Here is a 14,171-nt window from a genome sequence, read left to right as displayed (position 1 = left end):
ACGATATTATCTAGGACACCAAAGTTATAACTTTTCCAGATTTCTTACAGTTTGACCAAAAACACCCCTTATCGTCACCCTCTGATCTTTAAGTGGAAATTAAAAATAACTGAGACGTGCTGGACCATGAGTATGCTTAGCTAAAAGCTTGAAGCTTATGAACACTTAAGTATAAAAAAAACCTATAATCTTTCCTCTCCAAAAATTTTCGGGGCTATTTTGCACCTTTTCCATAAACTGTTGAGCTTGAAATACAATGATAACCCACATTATAGGTGTTGGATTCAAGGAAAGAATACCTTACCACAACTAATTTTATCTAATAAATCCAAAAACGTTATCGCAATCGTTATTTTTATCTAAAAAGAACGAACTCGAAAAAGTTTAATACACAAATCGGTTTTATTAAAAGTATAAAAATAAATAAAATCAGCACCTGAAAAGCTAGCTTATAAAGAAGTGAACTTCAGAGATATGTCCCAGCTACTTTCGGCGTGTGCAAACTTTGTCATTATTCTCTAATATCAATAACAAAAAGAAAAACTGTATGAAGCAATACTCTGTCTATCAAATATATATGTTTCAAATTTACTGTTACTAAAATTATAACAAAAGTACAACATTTCAATATCTCTGATTATTTCGTTACTTCAAAGGCTCCTTGACAGTATTTAAATAAATAACAAACACTGACTATTGACTCGCCTGCAAGTATGCTAATTAAAAATCACTAGGCTAAGACAGCTTTGCAAAAATTTATTACCTACACAAGGCCTTTATAAAATATTTGAATAAATTTGTTAAGCTAAGACAGCGTGTGCCTGACATGCAAATAAAGATATTTAACATTGATACAAAACTGCCTGTGCAATATATAGGGCTAGAAGTCGGAAGGATTGCTTCACACACGATTTATAGCAATGCGGTTACTTCTAAAGTAAATTATTGTAGTGCCATAACAACTTGACAGCAGAAGTAGTGCAATATGCATGTAGGATGCAGAAACGCATGCCATTGCCTACTTTTACATATTCATATACAGATATCAGCAAAAATATTGGAACACTGCAATTGGAGTGTCACTTATTTATTTTTATAGTTATATTTTATATGTTTAAATTTCAATATATTTTTTTAGTGGTATTTAAACCGTGCTCCTTATTTCGTTAGTGGCCATTGATAAATGTGTAGCCTGACAATTATGGGCTTTTATTTTTTGAAATTTGCAAGTTATTCCATGAATGCCCAATATCTGAAAGATAATCTGTATAAATGATATATTTAACAGTGATCCGGTAACAAATGATTGTAAATAGATCTTAACCTTTTTTTTCTAAATATCATATATATTATTTCTATTTGCTGTTTTTATGTACGGGTCCCTTTTCCACTCTTATTTGGAATCCAAATTTATAAATAAAGTTTTGGTTGTAAGGATGGAGATTCGGGCTATTAGCGAGCTTTGGGCAATTTTGGTCGTAGTGCTTATGTTTAGCTATATTTTAATGAAATAATGTGTTAAAAATAAACGATTGTGAGCACACAAAGAAATCTATTTGTACTATGGTACTATTGTGAATATTTGCACTGTATTACCGGCAGTTGCTACCATACGCTAGATGGCAGCGCAAGCTGTAAGTTTTAATTGATTGTTAGAATAGCTGATATTTGATAAGAGAGTTTTATATTCGTTGCATAAGATGCGCACGGGTCCGGCTCGTACATGTAATAAGGCAATCAGAAAATATAAAAAAATAGTTTTTACAGTTCCCAATTGAGAATCTTGGGTAATAAAGAGAAAACATTTAAATTTATCTTAGTTCTTTTCCCATATATGTGGAGAGCTTTACGGTATCAATTTATGGATTTATAGAATTCCAATAATGGTCAGAAAGTCGTATTGCATACTGATTGCAGTAAACAGCTTGATCTTAATTGATCGCAGTGTACGGACCGCTCATTTTCGACTAGATAATTCTGCAGCCTTGAGCCCGAATTCTGGGAAAAATAATCCCAATTTCAAAGCTTCAATGTCCTGTTTGTGTTATTTAGATAAAAAGAAAACATAGAAATAAATCTGCCTCTCTGATGAAGATGTAAGAAAAACATCGAAACGCGTAGAAGAACCAAAAGAAAACTATGGTATTGATATACTCCTCGAAAAAATCATTTAAATTATATACTTAGATTTATTTCTATCGTCGCTGCCGGGAGATGACGTCAGACATGGCAAGGGTTGCTGCTGTTAATTTTTTCTTTAAAATATAATAAAAGAAAACATAATACCCAAAAAATTGCTTTTTTTCTACATAGTGTTCTTAATTTTACTGCCAAAACATTCAAAAAAAAAAAAAAAATGGGAGAGATATCGTAGGACGTGTTTTTCAACATTTTGGGCGTGTTTTAGCAGTGAAGTGCTAAAGCAAAGAATTAAAAAATTTTTAATTGTTTTCATATTTATTTCTGTATATGACCACTCTGAATAAAAAGCGTCAGAAAATTCCGTCCGGCAATGTGTTTTGAGTAGACGAATTATCTGCGCGTATGCGAGAAATTGCAGCGCTCGGCGCGGCGAAGAACATCGCCGCTCGGCAATGTTTTTAAAGGTTGAAGCACTCTCTTGAGAGGCGGATACTCTTAACAAAACCAAATTTTTCCTGAGCATTTTTGATTGTTTTATATATGGATTTTTCATATTTCTTTTGCTGTGGATACTTACTTTAGAAGCCAAAGGCAAAGTCAAATAAAAACTACAAGTTTTCAATTTTAATTTTATTTCGGTCGATCCTTATTCTGAATTCATCACCGTCTTAATATGTTTCCTAGAAAATGCTTAATTTATATACATAAATAAATTTTTTACATGGTCTTCGCAAAGCTGCTTTTTATAAGATTTTTTTTAGTGTTGATGATGGCGTTGTGAACATTAGTCTTTTGTGCTCTTATTCCCTTAACTGCACCTTTTCTAAACCAACAATCCTAAAAAAGTTTAGTAATTCGCTTGGCTTGATGGTTTGTATTTTTAGTGAAAGTGGACAAAATAACGGTCATCCTTTCACAACTTTCCTTGCTCTCAATTTCTTGCGAACAACTTTAGAGACACCCAGAAAAGCAGTCATATTTGCATGCGCTCCACTAGTACGAAATGCTTAACCTCAATTCAGTTGCTTTTAAAGTCACTAATACCAGTACTGTAGCCCAGTTTTGCCACTGTAACTGTACTTTTCGTTACTGCTTAATATATCCTTTTTTTATGAAAGTATAAATATGAAAATCAATGCAACCAAATTTTGTGGCGCATTTCACATTTGCATTCATGCAACGACAAGCAAATGTAGTATGCCGCCGAAAGCTTGTTTCGTGCAACAAGGCCATACATTTTACTACAAAAAAAAGAACTTATAATAAATAAATAAAAATAAAATTGAGAAAAACATGCCTGCTACACCACACCTCAGGCGCTACATTGAAAGAAAAAGGCTGGTAAAATCGACCAAAATACGGGCCAATTCAACCGAAATTTCTGTCAATTTTTATCCATCGCAACAAGATGTTGAATCAACTGCGCACAAATCTTTGATTCGTAAATGACCGTTTTAGTAGTCAAATAAACAAAAAAATTGTTTCATTATACTTTACCCATAGTTTTGTTAAATTAACAATTATTACTGTCGCTCTAGGAATACCAATCAAAACTGTTAATATGAAAGGGATTTCTGTTCTTTTGAAATTACCAGTGCAAACTGTTAAATTAACAGAGTTTATTGTCGATATGACACTATCAGTGAAAGCTATTGAAATAACAGATATTTCTGTTTTCCCAGATTAATAGCGTAAACTTTTACATTAACAGAGTTTTCTGTTCATATGACATTAATACCTGAGGAAAAAAGAAAAGGGGGATAAATATATATTTAAACTTACGTAGTTTTTTTTTATTTGTATAAATACACATAAGCACATTTCATTTCTAATGATTGTTTTGCTATATTTCGTAATATTAACTAAAATACATAATAACTTAAATCTGAATTCAAATAAAAAAACTTGTTCCGAAATACCATCGACAGCTTTGTACGAAAGTATGTTGCCATATATATGCGTAAATATGTGAATACATAAATACGCATGATTGCTACATACATATTCATACACGCGTTAGTTAGTACGTGCTCCAGCGAACCACATTGGCGTCGGTTTCAAAAACTTTATTTCAACTTTTTCTTCAAAAATTTTCACCATATTTTTATATTATTATTATAGTTATATTTGTGTACGCACATTTGATATAAAATCTTTCCATTTTCTTTGAATTTAAAACAAAAATCGGAAAAATAAGTGCATATGTATGTACTTACTAACCGAACTTCAATTGGGCGTACATCAAATATGTTGCCAAAACATTATACACTTTTATTAAACGCACTTTCACCAAATTTTATTTTTATAATTTATTTAACTTATAGTTTTGAACTTCTCCGCGCGTCACTTCACTTTTCAAATAGAAATAGTAGTCACGAAACTGATTCTTAATTCTTTCAGATGCAGCTCATTCTCAATTTCTTCTCTCCCATGTAGAGTTGCTACATTTGATTGTTTCGAACAAAACTTGTATAAATGTTTGACATAACATTTTAAATAGAGAGCTTGTACGCTATACAAAAGTAAAGAATAAAATCGCTAGAATACCTTCACCACTGAAGTAACTTTACATGTAATTCGGCAATTTTAATTTTCGTAACGTAAAAAGGATGTTTTTATTATCTTATTCGATTCGTTAGCGTGAGTGAAAATTCGTAAAAACTCGAACAAAATGTTACTAACTTTGGAAAAATCCTGTTCGTTCAAACAAAACTTTTGCAACAAGAGGGCGCAATTTTGCATTTCGCTTAGACCAGAAGTTGCAGAATTGTACCCGAAAAATAGGTGTCCCGGTATTGCATAATTTTTGAAGTGTTATGCACAATAAATTCAAATTTTTCGTTTTGTATTAATAACTGAAAAACTAGTTTTTTGTTGTTTTCCAAATTTGTGTGTTTTAGATTTGGTGGTTTTCTTATCTTGGTGTTTTTTAACAAGTGGCACTATCGTCATAAGTACAAAGTAGAGTGCGCAGTGAGCGTAAAATTTTCTTTGAAATTTGCTCATGCATTGACTGTTGTTCGCTGTTGAAATGACCAGTGAGATCAGTTGTGTTAACAGAAAAATCTGTTAGATTGATTAGGAATCTGTCAATTTTACAAAATTTTGTTAACTTAAGAGCGACAATTTCTCTTCTGTTGAAATGACTAAACTAATTTGTTCGCTTGATAGAGAACTCGGTCCAATTAACCATAATTCGATCAATTTCACCGAATCTCCGTTAAGTCAAGATCAACAGAACCCATTTGTTGATTTTACTAGCACCATTGCTTTCAGTGTACTTTATTGCCGAATTTACTGCAAAGTAGAATATTCTTAATTTGAATTGGTGCAACAGTCAGTGACAAGAAATCCATGAGCTGTTGTGGTGTTGCATGCCACTGAATAACAACAGTAATTTTAGATTTAATCGATGTGCACTAAATACAAATCAACATTTTTTTTTCATGGTTGAAATACATCGACAAGAAAAAAAATTTGGTTGTTTGCAGTAACTTTGTATGTTGAAGAGAACTCATAAATTACGGTATTATAATAAGACGCACAAAAAGCAATTATACTAATGCATAGATTTTAAAAGACCACAATTTTTTGTTTCTATACAAACTTATGATTTTACAGCGAAGAACATATTTATAATCTATAGTATTAAATAAATATATATATATATAATATTGACTTTATAAATAACCAAATACACATAAAACAAACATGAAAAACACAACGAGTAACGTACCAACAAAATCAAGTGCAGTGTTATTGTTGTTTTGAAATAGCAAGGAGAACATTTAATACTAAAATCAGCTCACAATTCAAAACTTTTTTTTACTGGAAAAATATTTTATGGTGGAGTTAATTATCGATGCACAAGCACAGAAGTTTGACTTTCCAACAGTAGCAAGACAGCTAAAAATACATCTATCTACATAGCTATAAAAGCTACAGCAAGCAAGTGAATATCTACACGCAGCATTGCGTTGGTCTACAAGTGAGAAGTGCATGAAGAATTCATAAAGTTTAAAAATAAATACCAAAAAGTCTTAAAAGAAACAACTCATAGCAAAGTAATGGAAAATCAATAAGGCTAGAAATAAGTTGTGACATTTGTAAGTGTTGAAAAATATTTGAATTTTCATTGCGCTGCAGCGCTAGATACATATTCGGTGCAACACTGTAGCTATAAAACATTTTGAGTGTTAAACAATATTTTCAACGGATATAAAGAACTATCGAAAGCGTGAACAATTTTTAAGCAACATTGTTTAATAACAAAGTTAGTGGGGAAAAAAATTTGTAAAAAAATATTTTCAAGAGAAATATTGTCCAGCGAATCCAACACAAATTGCTGACCAACTATATTTCTGGTTAGCTGCTTAATGCTCCACAGTATTGTAGCATTTAAGCTTATAAAGTTTTAGAAAAAAAAAAAAACCAACGCCATACATACATACAAATTTGAACTCTGTATCAACATTTTACGTAGCAACACAACAACTTACTCAAATGTTGCTGATGTGCAGTTAAACTAGTTCAACTACACACCCCAATTCTCACTCAATCGATGTTCTTAACGTTATTCAGCTTCCTCATGAGATTCATAGACATTTCCAAATTACACAGTGAGCGGTGTAATTGTACTAACGACGCAGCCGACGAATGCCAAAATAAGGTGAAATGTTGGCAACAAGCAGCTATAGCAGCGGCTGCTGCTGCTGCACACAAAGCGAATACGGCTAATTCGAATATTAGCAGTACGAGTAGTGGTTGTGATAGTAATGCTTCCTCAGCTTCGGGCGGTAGTTCGACTAAAGAGAACTATTATGGACTACATTCGAGCCCACAGCGTAGACAACAGTTTCATCAGCAACATCATAGTATTACGCCAGAGCAATTGCAACAAATACGTTACTATCAGCAATTACAACAGCAACAGTTACTTTTATTACAACAACAATTACTACAACGTCGGCGTTTGCAACAGCACTTACGCGATCAGGGTGTGGATGTGGGTAGCACTCGAGCGCGTAATTCTTCTAGTGGTGTAAAAACAAATGCAGCAGCTATTGGACCAGGTGGAACAACAGCATCATTTGCGCTGACTTGTAATCAACAGTACTTGATGCAACAACGATTACAGCAGCAGCAGGAGCAACGTTACCAACAACAACATCAATTGCCGCATAACAACTATAACAATAATAATATCAATAATCAGTTCAATATTAAGAATAATAATAATAACAAGAACAACACGCTGAACGACAATGATAAGGTCAACAACAATGGGAATTTTGCTGAACTTTTTCAAGGCAGTGGCGTTGGATACCAAACAGGTTTGCGTTTTATTATTTTCTTTGTTTTAGTTCTACAAATCCCTCTGATCATTGCCAAATGTGTTTTTTGTGTTGATGCGCATTTATTTGACACTTTCCATCAATCAAATTTATGTATGTGTCAAATATTAAATGACTAATAAGGTAATTAACAGTGTTTGAATCTGTTTGTTGCCAAAATGTTGCATTGTGTCATTAGAGTGTAACGTTTTGAAGCAATTATAATTTTTTGTTTTTTAAATTTTGGTTTAAGAAATATTAGAAATCTGTTTCAATAAAGAATCATCCAAAAAATTGTTTATTTACATACATAATTATATATACATATACATATGCACACCCATAGACCGGGAGCTGGGAAGACTTAAGCTTGCAAAAATATATTTATAGTTTTAATAACAGAATACCTTACAGATAATGATTCCGAATGTTGCCGGGAAGTTCCATGGCCCATTTCGTATGCTTCACTCCCGTCCGTTGGCGCCTGCAGCACTACGATCGGGTTTCTCAGTGCGAGTTCAAACTCCAGCTAAAGTTTACTAGAGTTTAACTTTGCCTAGGGCTGCCAGACGTCCTGTTTTTCCGCGACATGCCCCGGTTTTAGCCCATTTGTCCCGGTGTCCCGATCCAACCCTAAAATGTCCCGGTAATCTAATCGATTGTAAATAGCCATGAAATCTACCAACTATTTGTGTGTATATATCTTGAATTTTCAGTGTCCCGGTTTTGCCCCAGGGGGACCTGGCAGCCCTAACTTTGCCAATTTGTTCGATAACATAAAAATTTGCAACTCATTTCAGCTTAAGCGGTCGAGCTGGAGTTTAAACTGGCTCTGAAAAATCGGACTTATGCAAATGTGGCCTTATGTGTTTTCAGAAGTAAAAAATAGTTTTGAAAGAGAGTGCGAACAACCTGAAAGCGCAAATGTAAGAACCAAATTCAATGAGAATTTGAAAATCAATCAACTTGAACCGTAAGAATGAACATATTGATATTGCCTACGTCACGAAATCTTGTTTAATCCTTGCCATCCGTGGTTTTCGTCAGAAATTTTATTAGCGACACAAACGGGCAAATCCATCAACCCTTTGAATTAAAAAAATGGAAATGAGGTGGGAATAGGAGAGGAAAATAGAAAGGATAACGTAGAGGAAAAGGTAAATGGAAATTTAAGAGCATATGGGAAAGAAGAGAAGAGACATTCGCACAGTGAGGCAAAACAGTTAAAAAAAGGTATAGTGCGCAGGTAGAAAGAGAGATAGAGAAGGGAGGGAGAAGAAGAAGTGCAAAAGATGCGAAAGGAATATGGAAACAATGAAGAAGTATGAAGATAATCGAAAAGGTACAGAAAACAGACAGTAAAATCAGAAATAAAAAAAGTGTAAAGTTAAGAGGGGAGCTAAAGAAATAGGGAAAGGGAGAATGATAGAGAATGGAAGAAAAGTAAGTGAAAGAAAAACAATAGAAAGCCGAAAGAGAAAGAACGAGAGAGAAAGAAAGCTAGGGAAAGGGGAGAAAGTTGAAAAAGAAGAGAAACCGTGAACGTAAAGCCAATAGGAGATGTAAGAAGAAAAGAAAGAGACCGATAGAAAGAATTAAGTAGACGAAAATATTGAGCAATGTCTAAGAGTACATTGGATATATTTTAAAATTAGTGGGACGGCGTTGTGAAAGCAGGGAAAGAAAATATGAAAGGGTCGATAATCTCCGAAGAGACTTTAGGCCGAGCTCTGCAAGGCAGATGTCGTTTCACTAAAAAGCTTTTCATGGCAAAAATACACTAGGAGTGCTTGCCAAACACTGCCTAGGGGCGACGCCTAGAAAAAATTTCTTCTAATTAAATAAGCTTGTAATTAAATAAGCTTGTTTCTAAAATTTTCATGCTGCTTTGCCCGGGGCGTTAACCCAGGATCTTCGGTGTGATAGGCGGAGCACGCTACCATCACACCACGGCGCTCGCAAAGCAAAGAAACGCGACAAAAACGTTGATTTATTTCATTCTAAGAAAGAAATGCAAATATTGCGATGATATAAGAACGAGACCCATGACAAGCTTTCTCTTCTGAACCATTTTAACCTTTATACCTGTACAACCAGCCGTTACCCAATCAAAGTTAATATACTCTGTGTGCAAAGCACTCTGAGTATAAAAACACAACAAGCTAAAGACACTAAAATTATTTCAAAATGAAGTAAATACCTTGGACTTCAATATTCATTTTTATTTATTTCAATGCAATGATATTTTATGTATTTTTAAATAGCTTAAACTTGCACTTTATTTTTAACTAGCTCACACTGGAAAAACCAACTAATACCATAACCTCACTTGTGAAGCTATTCTTAAAGAGTACAGTTCGAATACAACAAAAACAAATATACCCTTTAAAAGCTGTTCTAATAAGAGATACTAACGATACATTTGGTGACAAACTTTTCACTTTGATTTTTTATTTTTGGCCTATCGAACCGACCACTGTGTGCGTTGAGTATTTTTGATCCACTTAACGTTTTAAATTTTACGTCAAATTACTTAGAAATTTTTTTTTTTCCGCATTGACTTAAATTTTTTATCCTCAGTTCTTTGTCATTTTAAATTTGGGTTATGCTTAAAACAAGTCCTCTTAATATTATAGTGAAGTGTAAAAAAAAATTTAAGAAGTATTTCCCTAATATTTAAGAATAGTTAATTTATTTGGCAGTTGCCTCAACTCGACAAAACAAAATTTTCATCATAAATAAATGTGGTGTTCGCTGAAATATCTGATATTGCATAGGATCGAATACTATCTACATCTGATATGGACTTGATCTGATAATATTTTTTTTATATCAAGCTCTTGAGTTTCCCATAGAAATATGAAATAATTATTAGAGACGATCCCTGATTGCTTAGCAGATTACTTCTTATGTACCTATGTATTTATGTAATTGATAACTTTCCTTTTCATTAATCCTATTTAAATATACGTAAGAATGCCAAATTAGTCTAGAACAGTGATGCCAGATAAACTCTGGGAAATTACCCACAAAAATTAAAAAAAAAAAAAAAATTCCCGAATTTCCCACATTTAAAATTAAAAAATTCCATGAAATTCCCACAGGGTTAAAAGTGCTTATTTCCTTTCTTGGACGTTGAGGCAGCGCACTGCCCTCAAGTGGCCAAATGAAACTAGGCTAATCCTGCTAATTTTGTTTTGTTTTTTGCCAAGTTGTAGATGGCCAGCGGTTTGAAGAAAATAGCAAAATTTATAGGGTGCTAAATAAATGTATGCTGTTCTGAATTGTGTAAAATACGAATGAAAGGAAAATTAAATAATGATAATTGTTTCTTGAGTTGCCAGAAATACAAATACATTGTCTAGTGAAATTGTGCCAAGGTACAGTACGAATGGAAAATACCGAATCATTTTACAGTATTGTTTAGAGTGCTGATTATTTGTAGTTAAGTAATGATTCAGCTTTTCATATATGTACATATATAGAAAAGCTCTTTTCTTATATGGAAGACAAAAAAAATTTCCCCTTTTACATTTTTATAAATTTTATAATGAAAGGATAATTTCTCATAAACTAGAGACACTGGTCCAGGAATGAACAAATTCAAAAAAATCAAGTTTTAAGAAATGCAGAGTATCCAGATGTGCTTTAAATCTAGTAAAGTTTTTTTGTAGGATAGGCTCATGTCAGTCGAGTACTAGGCGACGAGATTACAATTTTGTTCACTTACCATAATTGAACCATATTAATTTTGATCCATTCGGATCTACCTGCTCTGAGACTAGTAGATTTTTGTCTGAAATCGGACAACCGACATCACGAGGTGTGGTGGTGATAACCCTGATAAAAGCAATAATAGCTTATATAAAAAAATACAGTTGGCTGCTGAGTTCATTTCATACTAGTTCTGACATACATATGTATGTATGTACATTAGGGCGGGTCGATTTAAAAATTGCTCATTGCTCTGTGAAAATCGTATTCTAGGGATCAAAATAAGAAACTTTCCTCTAAAACGAATTCTAGTGTTCGGACAATCAGCTATTCATGGTGGTTATTTATAGCAGTAATCCACTTAGTTCAAGCACATCTTATGATTACTGAATGCCTATAGTATTTTTCTACAGACACGCATCAATCCATCAAAAGTAACATATGTATTTCTCTAACTGAGCTTAATTTAATTTTAGTTACTCGTGTTAAAGGCAGTGAAGGCAAAAGGGATTTATATTCAATTATTATTTATTTATTGAATATTAACACATAAAACTAACAGTAGAAATTGATGTATTAAATTTAGATTTAGACAAATGATGTTTGAAAGGTTTGAACCAAAGATTTATAAAATGAATTTTATGAAATGAATGACGCGCTTAAGGCCTTCTTCCGCGATGGCACGTATATGCTCCCATAACTATTGACACATGTAAACGAAAGATGGAACAAGGGTTCACCGCAAGTGCGTGAGTTGATTAATATAAATTGACAATTTAATATGGATATGATTGGTGATATGATGAATGGATGGAATCTGCTTGAAGATGGCTGCACTTTGTTGGTATATTTTGACTTTCCAGAAACTGATAATTGATTACAGTAACGATGTACGATATGTCCATCCGACTAGTTGATGATAACGAATAAGAAGAGGGCGAAATGACGCATTGCACTTGTATATATAGAAGATCAGGTCATTGGAAGGCAACTCTAATGAGTGTTGATAGGAAGTAATGGATGGCAACTCCATTCTAATTCATCTGCAGGGTTGTATGAGCGTGAGGTAAGTCATACAACTGGTTAGGTGACCGAAAGTCACTGATGAAACCGATAGTGTCTTAATACTTTTTGGTTTCGAAACCTATTGCAGTTTCTTAAAGCATCAGTACCTTTTTCTTTATATAACTGAAGCCAAATGCGTTTTTGCCGCTTCGGTTCGGTTATCTAGCGACAAATGGGAGCAACGAGTAGATTTTTAAAATCATTAATAAAGAACGTAACATAAACTATTACCTATTTTATCTATCTACAACCTTGGATATTATTACATTTCTACTTAGCAGCATGATCTAAATTCCGATGTATTATAAACAAGTTTCATAGTGTTTATGCATTAAAAATTTGTTAATTCTGCACACGCGGTTAAGATCTGTTTGTTTGTCCTATTTTTGTTAATCTATTGACAAACAAAAAGCTAAAATACATTTCTAAAATTATGTACTTAGTGTATTGGGTATACGAACCGTTACAGTTTGGATGTATTTGTTGTTTGCATTTGGAAATATCTGCCGTCACGAGCGATAATAACCTAAGTTGACTTAAGAAATTTTCAAAATGCAAAACTTCTAATGTCTAGTTTCCTAGCAAATATCTTTGATAATTCAAGCTAAAAACATGTTTTTAATATCTCATAGAAAAATTAATATAAAAACCAAAAACAATTTCAGAAAAATATGAGGTTTTATTATTAACAAGTGGCAGTAAGCCTTTCTTCTCTGCATATTTCCTAGGTCGGCTTAGACCAGTAGTCGGCGCGCCATGTCTAATTTGAGACAGACTTGCTTTCCATGTATTCTTACTCTCCATCGTTCAGTTGTTAGCGAGACAGCAATGAATAAATACTGCACACGGCTATCTCACAAATATTAAGACTCCCTATGAGAAAAAGTTTGATGGGAAACGTAACTGGCAAGACAGCAATTTCATTATGGACTAGAGCTTACGATTTCTTCTCGAACACAAGCGAGATTTTCGAGACCCGAGAAATCGAGAACTCGACTCGAGATTCTATCGGCTATCTCACAAATATTAAGACTCCCTATGAGAAAAAGTTTGATGGGAAACGTAACTGGCAAGACAGCAATTTCATTATGGACTAGAGCTTACGATTTCTTCTCGAACACAAGCGAGATTTTCGAGACCCGAGAAATCGAGAACTCGACTCGAGATTCTCGTGTCTCGAAGTACTCGTAAATCTCGCGAGCTTCTCGACATTCTTACTTAATCGCTGTATGGACAATATTTATACACTTGGTTTTCTTACTTATGACTTTTTTGTTGATTATATTGCTTCCTATGACATTTAACTCAAACCATATTCTTCTTCTATTCGGCTTCTCGCGAGATTTTCGAATCTCGAATTACTCGTAATACTCGCGATCTTCTCGACTTTCAATTCAGTCGATGCATTGGCAATATTCTATACATTTCGGTTTTGTTACTTGTGGTTTTGCGGACATTTTGGCTTGTGCTCCAGAAGAAATGGTAAGCTCCATATAAAACAGCCAATTAATCGATTAAGTTGAATGTCGAGAAGCACGGGAGTATTACGAGTAATTCGAAATTCGAGAATCTCGCGAGAAGGCGAAACTCGCGAGAAATTTCTTCTCGAACATGTTCGAGAAATCGTAGGCTCTATTATGGACTCAGTATTTTCTGAGTAAAAAAAAATTAAATAACTTAACTTTTGCTCTGCAAAAATTATTATGTTTAAAACAACTTAGCGAAAAAATTAACAAGAATATATCTTCTTTTTGTTTTTTTAAGTCCGGCAAATATTTTGCACTTCTCTAGTTGTGGCACCTGTATAAGTTTCGGGGATATTATTTTTTAAGCGAGTGATAGCCTTAAGCCGCTTTAACAAACCAAGTTTCAGGTTAACTTACATGTAAGAATATCGGTTACCCTTCGAAGGAAGCA

The 14,171-nt window shown here is 33.5% G+C and overlaps 1 protein-coding gene across 13 annotated transcripts in view; it reads left to right on the top strand.

Moving 5' to 3' along the window:
* Window positions 1-14,171, top strand: part of Usp12-46 (Ubiquitin-specific protease 12/46) — a 448,691-nt gene that overhangs the window by 395,811 nt on the left and 38,709 nt on the right. For 3 of the 13 annotated variants that reach the window (XM_067762673.1, XM_067762672.1, XM_067762668.1), the window contains exon 2: window positions 5,764-7,475. The exons of 7 other annotated variants lie outside the window; for them this stretch is intronic. In XM_067762673.1, coding sequence (XP_067618774.1) covers window positions 6,704-7,475 — 772 coding nt within the window. In that variant the 5' untranslated portion in view covers window positions 5,764-6,703. Of the gene's footprint in view, window positions 1-5,722; window positions 7,476-14,171 lie in introns of all 13 variants that reach the window. 3 more of the 13 variants (XM_067762671.1, XM_067762670.1, XM_067762669.1) reach the window with 3 other exon arrangements.

Source organism: Eurosta solidaginis, chromosome 1, assembly GCF_040869045.1.
Source record: "Eurosta solidaginis isolate ZX-2024a chromosome 1, ASM4086904v1, whole genome shotgun sequence".
In the NCBI taxonomy this organism is placed as follows: Eukaryota; Metazoa; Arthropoda; class Insecta; order Diptera; family Tephritidae; genus Eurosta; species Eurosta solidaginis.
This window is presented reverse-complemented; position numbering and strand designations above follow the sequence as displayed.